Raw genomic sequence first — 7,938 nt, 5'->3', positions numbered from 1 at the left:
AAAAAAAAAAAAAAAAAAAAAAAAAAAAAAAAAAAAAAAAAGTAGAAGAAGAAGAAAAAGAAAGAAGGTACGACTATGATTACTTTCAACAACTTCATTTTATACATGGAGCTCAGAAGGGTGAGGTGACTTTCTCAAAGTTCAAAGTACATTTATGAACATAGTTTTTGGTTTTCTATTTAAAAGTTTTTCTTTCGAGGGGTGCCTGGGTGGCTCAGTTTGTTAAGCATTTGACTTTGGCTCAGGTCATGATCTCATGGTTCATGGGTTAAAGTCCCATGTCAGGCTCTGTGCAGACAGTGCAAAGCCTGCTTGGGATTTTCTCTCTTACCTTCTCTTTCTGCTCCTCCCCTACTCATGCTTTCTCTCTCTCTCAAAATAAATAAGTAAATTAAAATTGTTTTTAAATAAAATTTTTTTGCCTTTCTTGAATGTGTGAATATTGGTATTAGCCTGTTCATTTCACCAATAGATTTTTGTGTCTATTAGCCATATGTATGTCTCCTTTGGAAAAATGTCTATTCATCTCTTCTGCCCATATTTTAACTGGATTATTTGTATTTTGGGTGTTGAGTTTTATAAGTTCACTCTGGAAAACAGTATGGAGTTTCCTCAAAAAGTTAAAAATAGGACTACCCTACCATCCAGCAGTTGCATTACACAGAAAAGGATACAAATGTACTGATTCAGAGATACGATGTTTAACAGCAGCACTATCAACAATAGCCACATTTTGGAAAGAGCCCAAATGTCCATTGACTGATGAATGGATAAAGAAGTTTGGGTATATGCATACGCACATGCGTGTACACACACACACACACACACACACACACAGGAATATTACTCAACCATCAAAATGAAATTTTGCCATTTGCAATGACATGGATGGAGCTACAGAGTATTATGCTAAGCAAAATAAATCAGACAGAGAAAGACAAATCCCATATGATTTCACTCATGTGTGGAATTTAAAAAACAAAACATGAAAATAGTGGGGGGAAAGAGAGAGGCAAACCATAAAATAGACTTTTAACTAAAGAGAATGGAGAGTTGCTGGAGGGGGGTGGGCAGGGAGGTGGGCTAAATGGGTAATGAGCAGTAAAGAAGGTACTTTTGTGATGAGCACTGCCTATTGTATGTAAGTGATGAATCACTAAGTCCTCTACCTGAAACTAATATTATACTGTATGTTAACTAACTGGAATTTAAATTAAAACTTGGAAGAAAAAAAAAGAGTCAAACTAATAAAATTGTGATATGCACAGTTTTCTACCATCTTTTACTTCCAGCCAATATGGTCTCTTCTACTAACAGGGACCAGATTTACCCACCCACAGAAACAACTAAAAATGAGCAAAATTAAAAATAACCATTTTCAGACACTGAGCAATTCAGATAACAGGTGGTAGAGGACTTTGATCTCTGTGAAAGAGGAAGCATACAAGGTGAGTTCTATTATCACTTCAGCTTTCTTCTGGGATGTACATTCCAGCCTGTGGAACAGGAAAAGCAATTAAAAAGCAGAGCAACACCGTGTTACAGAGTTGGGAAGGCAGAAAACTCTTACCCTCTGGTTTAAGGAGGGAGGCTACTGGAAGTTGCAGAGTTCAGATCAGAAGGGAACTACCCAGAAATCTGCATAACAGTACCCTCTTATCTTTGCTGAGTACGGTGGTGTGTAAGCATAGGCTAAGCAAAGAGTGGCTGGGAGCTGTGAACTGGGGATCTACAGAGCTAGCAGAGTTCATGCCAGGCTGGGAATCATTCCACTTCCCAGCAGCCACAGTGGAGAGCCCTTGGTGATCCCCGGGACATTTGGGAAAATCCCCAGAAGGGTCACCCTTTAGTAGTGGGGCTAAACTATCTACTGAGTAAAGGCTATTTTACTCTTCTGCTAACAATTCTTTTTTAATTTTTTAAAATAATTATTCATTTTTGACAGACAGAGACAGGCGTGAGTGGGGGAGGGGCAGAGAGAGAGGGAGACAGAATAGAAGCAGGCTCCAGACTCTGAGCTCTCAGCACAGAGCCCCTTGTGGGGCTCAAAGTCACGAACTGTGAGATTATGATCTGAGCTGAAGTCAGATATTTAACCGCTTGACTGACTGAGCCACACTGGTGCCTCAAATTGTTTCTTTCTTTTTTTTTTGGAAGAGACAGAGAGACAGAGAGAGAGAGCCCCGCTCACCAGTGGGGGAGACAGGGAGAATCTTAAGCAGCCTCCACCCACAGCATGGAGCTCACCGTAAGGCTTGATCTCACAAACCCTGAAATCATGATCTGAGCCAAAATCAAGAGTCAGACACTTAACCGACTGAGCCACCAAGGCGCTTCTGTGCTAACAAATCTTAAAATACTCTGAGAGAGGGGCGCCTGGCCGACTCAGCTGGAAGAGGATACAATTCTTGATTTTGAGGCTGTGAGTTTGAGCCCCACATTGGGTGTAGAGACTACTTAATAAGAAAAAAAAACACTAAAAAAAATCTTTGAAAAGAACAATTTGAACTTAAGTAATTTAACTATGTAGCCAAAGGGGTTGGTAAGCTTCTACAGAGAGCTAGAGAGTAAAAACTTCAGGTGTTGTGGGAGGCATACAATTTCTGCTGCATATTCTTTTTCTTCTTCTATTTTAGAATAACTTTTTAAAATGTAAACACCATTATTAGCTCATGGGCTGGATTTGGCCCAAAAGTTTCATTTGCTGACCCTTGAACTAGCAGAATAAAACTGAACAGTCTTTAAATGGAAGGTAACAGAGGCACCTGAGTGGCTCAGTCAGTTAAAGTCCAACTTCGGCTTAGGTCATAACCTCAAGGTTTATGAGTTCAAGCCCTACCTTGGGCTCTGCACTGCTGGTACAAGCCTGCTTGGGATTTTCTCTCTCCCTCTCTCTCTCTCTGCCTTTTCCTCACTTGTGTGCTTTTTCCCTCTCAAAATAAATAAATAAACTTAAAATATAAATAACTTTAAAAAAAAGGAAGATAAAATTTAAATAATCAACAATGTCTGGCATCCAGTCAAACATTACTGGGCAGTCTAAGAAGTAGGAAAAAATGATCTGTAACCAAGAGCAAAATTTTAGTCAATAGAAATAGATCCAGAAATGATGGAATGAGTAATGAAGGTTTTAAAAAGAGTTGTTATAACTGTGTTCAAGTATTTGAAGAAAACATGAACAGATAAAAAGAAAAATAGAATATATAAAAAAGAACCAAATAAAGTTTCTGATAGTGAAATATATAATAGCTGAAACAAAAAAATTGATAGGAATAATGGCAGATTAGTCAATATAAAAGAAATCAATAAACTTAAAGATAGCAATAGAAACTGTACTAACTGAAGCACAGTGGTACAAACAATTTAAAAATAATTAACAGGGGCTCTTGGGTGGCTCGGTAGGGTGAGTCTCTGACTCTTGGTTTTGTCTCAGGTCACGATCTTCTGGTTTTATGAGTTCAAGCCCTTCTTTGGGCTCTGTGCTGGTGGTGCAGAGCCTGCTTTGGATTCTCTCTCTCCCTCCCCTGCTCACTCTTTCTGTTTCTCTCTCTCAAAATAAACTTTAAAAATAAATAAGTAGGGGCCCCTGGGTGGCTTAGTTGGTTAAGCGTCTGACTCTCCCTTAGGTCATGATCTCGCAGTTCGTGGGTTCGAGCCCCGCGTCAGGCTCTGTGCTGACTGCCAGCTCAGAGCCAGGAGCCTGTTTCAGTCTGTGACTCCCTCTCTCTCTGACCCTCCCCTGCTCACGCTTTCTCTCTCTCTCCTAGAAATAAATAAAACATTAAAAAAAAATAAATAAGTAAATCAATCAATCAATCAATCAAACAGAGCTGTCACCTATGGTATAATACCAAGTGATCTACTGCATATTTAATTGGAAACACAAGGTGGGGTGGCAAAAAATATTTGAAGAAATCATGGCCAAAATTTTTCCCAAGTTGAGAAAACTATAAACCTGCAAATCCAAGGAGCTCAATGAACCTCTAAGCATCTAGAATGAGGGTTAAAGAACGAAACAATAATTTAAAGCTAGAACTTTTTTACAGTTTTGAGTACAGTTGACATACAATGTTACATTAGTTTCAGGTGTAAAACTTAGATTTGATAAGTTTGTACATTATGCTAAGTTCACCACAGGTGTAGCTGCCATTGTTGCACTGCTTTTACAAAGTCAAAGACTATTTTTCCTTACATTGTGCCTTTTATTCCCTGAACTTATTCTTAAATGGCCAATTAGCTGGGTTCCAAATAGAACACATCTGTCTTTTACCTTATCAGGTCTTAAGCACCGAAGAATTATTATTTTCTGTAGTTCATTTAGTCTTTCACCCATTGGTGCTGGAAATTTAGCATTATGTGGCTCTTTACTGTCATAGATTTCCCGCCATTCAGTTATATGTTCACAAAAATGCTCCCTAATGGGAAAAAAAGCATACTAATTATTATTTCATTGGCAAATAATTTAAAAAGCTTGTTAAACAAGGAGATTACAAATTTACCCATCCTTACTCAATTCTAAATCAAGTTTAAACAATTACCTGAGTTCTTTGAAGGCAGGAAATTCACTTGCCCGACAAATTTCCTCCCAGCTTTTATCTGATAGCCAAGTTGGATCTGGATTTTTCTCAGCACTCTTAAGACTTACTCCTCCAGTTAAAAGAAACATCAGTTCCTGGTATTCAATCTCTTTCTTTGCCCTGTATTCCCAAAATAAGGACTGCTGTAAATTGTTGATTTTAAAATGGAATGAAATCAATTTCTGCTTTTATAGCCTCAATAGAATAATCAGAACAGATTTACCCTACTGCTGTAAACAACTGGAAAACTGGACAAAGTGAACAAAACAACTGTTTCTGGAAGTTATACAATAGTCAGTGCAACACTGTGGTCCCTGAAAAGGGAGACAAATAAGGTGATTACTATGATTGCCTCAGCTATCTGACTGGAAGCATTTTCCAGACTATGAAACACAGAGGTGAACAAAATCAGAACTTGATAGTATTGTTGAGTTGAATAAACAGAGACTAGAGTTAAGGAAGGCTCGGTGGCAGAATTTGTGGTCTGAGTGCCAGAGAGGAGGGAGATATATGGAAAGTGGCTCCGGACATCTGCATAGGTATTCTCTTGATTCTATTGCTAAATGCTAAGTCATGTATGAATAGGGTAAAACTCCAGGAGAACAGGCAAAGAATATGTGGGAAGCTGTAACCTGAACAACTCCCAGAGCTTACACAGAACTTGGAGACATGAGTTCTTGCCAACTAGACATAAATCTTTACTGAACCCCAGAGAGGTTCAGAGGCAACATCAGGAGGATCACACCTTAGTGGCAAAGCTAATCTAGGCTTAGAATAAGAAACAGTCTTGGAATAAAGCCTATTCTAGAACTACTGTAAGAAAGTTTAAAAACAAGTCTTGAAAACAACAAACTAATCCAGTAATTTAATTACTTGCAAAAGTAAAGTAATGCTTTTTAAAGGAACTAAAAAATCTCAGCATATATCAATGTAAAATTCACAACATCCATCACCAAGAACAACGATCAGTCAATAGATACACAGAAGTGATAGACATAATACAAGAAGAAGACAGGAATGTTACAAGAGTTATTACAAATATGCTGAAGGAGTTAAAGCAAAATGAACATAATGGAGAGAGAAAAAGGCAATAGAAAAAATAACCAAATGCAACTTCTAGAGATAAAAAGCACAAAATATAAAAGAAAAATTCAGGGGCACCTGGGTAGTCTATTGGTTAAGCATCCAACTCTTGATTTCAGCTCAGATCATGATCTCTCTGTTTATGAGGTTGAGCCCTACATGCTTGGGATTCTCTCTCCCCCCCGCCCCCCGTCTCTGCACCTCCCCTGCCCACCTTCTTTCTCTCTCTCTCAAAATAAATAAAAAGAAAAATTCACTGATTTCTTTCCAGATGTAGAGAAACTGAAAAGATTCATTATCAGCAGATGTACAGTATTAGAAATGTTAAAGAAGTTTCAAGTAGATGGAAATTTGGATCAACACAAAAGAATAAAGACTGTCAGAAATGGTAACTATGTGGGTAAACATAAAAGACTTTTTCTTATTAAGTTTCTTTGAAAGATTATTGAGTACTTAGAGCAAGATAACATGCTATGAGATTTATAACATATACAGGTGAAACGTATGACAATAATAAAACAGAGGCTGGAAGGAGAGAGATGGAAGTAAATTGTTGTAAGTTCTTATACTATATATATAGAGAGAGAGTATACTTTTACTTGAAGAGAGACTGTTTTATGTTAAAAGGTATACTATAATCCCAAAGATATCACCACAATAATAAAACAAAAAATTAGTAAGTTAATAAAGGAGATAAAATGGAATCATAATACTCAATTCAAAGAAAAAGAAAATGAGGAAATGGAGCAAAGAACAGATGTGCAAAACAGAAACCAAGTTGTGAGATGGTGGATTTAAACATAACTCTATTACCTTATTGAATGTCAATAGTCTAAACAATGTCATTAAAGGTAGTGATTATCAGATTGGATAAAACAGACAAGACCTAACTACATGTTGTCGACAGATATACAGCTTAAATGTAGAGATACAAGTAGGTTAAAAGGAAAAGTATGGAAAAATATATACCATGCTGACGCTATTCAAAAGAAAGCTGGGGAGTATAATAATGTCATATAAAATAGATTTTGAGCAAAGGATAACCCAGGAATTAAAAAAAAAGAGTCAAGTCAATTCATTAAGAGGTCATAACGCATTCGTTACACATCAAATAACAGAGCATCAAATCACAAAGAAATATTGATACAACTGTCAGGAGCTATCTCCATAGCTAAGAGATTCTAATCCTTTCTCAAAAATTGATTGAACAGGCAGAGAGAAAATCAATAAAGATATAGTATATAGACTAGCTTGACCTAGTTGGCATTTATAAAACATTCCATTCAAGAACTGCAAAATCCACATTCTTTTCAATGGCATAGCAGAGGGAGACCACATTCTAGGTCTTAAAATGTCTCATTCATAAATTTCCAGAAAAAGAATAATTATGGCGACAGAAAGCATGTCACTGGTTACCTGGGACCGGGAGTACGAAAGTAATTAAATAGGCACAAGGAAACTTTGAGGTGATGGAAGTGTTCTAGCACTGGAATTTGGTGATGGCTGCATAATTGTATAAACATACTAAGAATTATCTAACTGTATTCTTATGATGGGCAAATTGCATAGTATGTCAATTATACCTAATAGGGCTGAAGAAAAAGATGTTTTCTGGATAAATGAAAACTAAAAAAGTTTATCACCATTAAACTGGCCTTACAAGAAATATTAAAGGGACTTTTTTGAGCTGAAAAGAAATGGCACTAATAACCAAAAAAAAATGAAAGTAAAAATCTCACTGGAAAAGGCAAATAGATAGTAAAGGTAGTGGATTCAATCACTTTTAAAGCAAGTATGAAGGTTAAAACACAAAAGTACTATAATTAAGACTACAACATTTAGTTAACGGATGCATAAAAGAAAAATATATAGGGGCGCTTGGGTGGTTCAGTCAGTTAAGTGTCCGACTTTGACTCAGGTCATGATCTCACAGTTCGTGGGTTCAAGCCCCGCGTCGGGCTCTGTGCTGACAGCTAGCTCAGAGCCTGGAGCCTGCTTCAGATTCTGTGTCTCCCTCTCTCTCTGACCCTCCTCTGCTCATGCTGTCTCTCTCTCTCTCAGAAATAAAACATTTTAAAAAATTAAAAAAAAAAATATATATATAATGTGGCATCAAAAATATAAAATGGGGAGACAGCTGGGTGGCTCAGTTGGTTGAGCTTCTGACTCTAGATTTCAGCTCAGGTCATGATCTCATGGTTCATGGGATCAACCCCCATGTTGGAATCCATGCTGACAGTGCAGAGCCTGTTTGGGATTCTCTCTCTCCCTCTCTCTT

The 7,938-nt window shown here is 37.3% G+C and overlaps 1 protein-coding gene across 1 annotated transcript in view; it reads right to left on the bottom strand.

Annotated features, from left to right (window-relative positions):
* DNAH12 (dynein axonemal heavy chain 12) overlaps nt 1-7,938 on the bottom strand; it is a 206,622-nt gene that overhangs the window by 27,633 nt on the left and 171,051 nt on the right. Inside the window, exons 60-61 of the mRNA XM_077776718.1 lie at nt 4,539-4,697; nt 4,271-4,415 (exon numbers count right to left, since the gene is read on the bottom strand). Coding sequence (XP_077632844.1) covers nt 4,271-4,415; nt 4,539-4,697 — 304 coding nt within the window. The remainder of the gene's footprint in view (nt 1-4,270; nt 4,416-4,538; nt 4,698-7,938) is intronic.

The sequence above is a fragment of the Crocuta crocuta genome, unplaced genomic scaffold (assembly GCF_008692635.1).
Source record: "Crocuta crocuta isolate KB4526 unplaced genomic scaffold, BGI_CrCroc_1.0 scaffold87, whole genome shotgun sequence".
NCBI lineage: Eukaryota > Metazoa > Chordata > Mammalia > Carnivora > Hyaenidae > Crocuta > Crocuta crocuta.
This window is presented reverse-complemented; position numbering and strand designations above follow the sequence as displayed.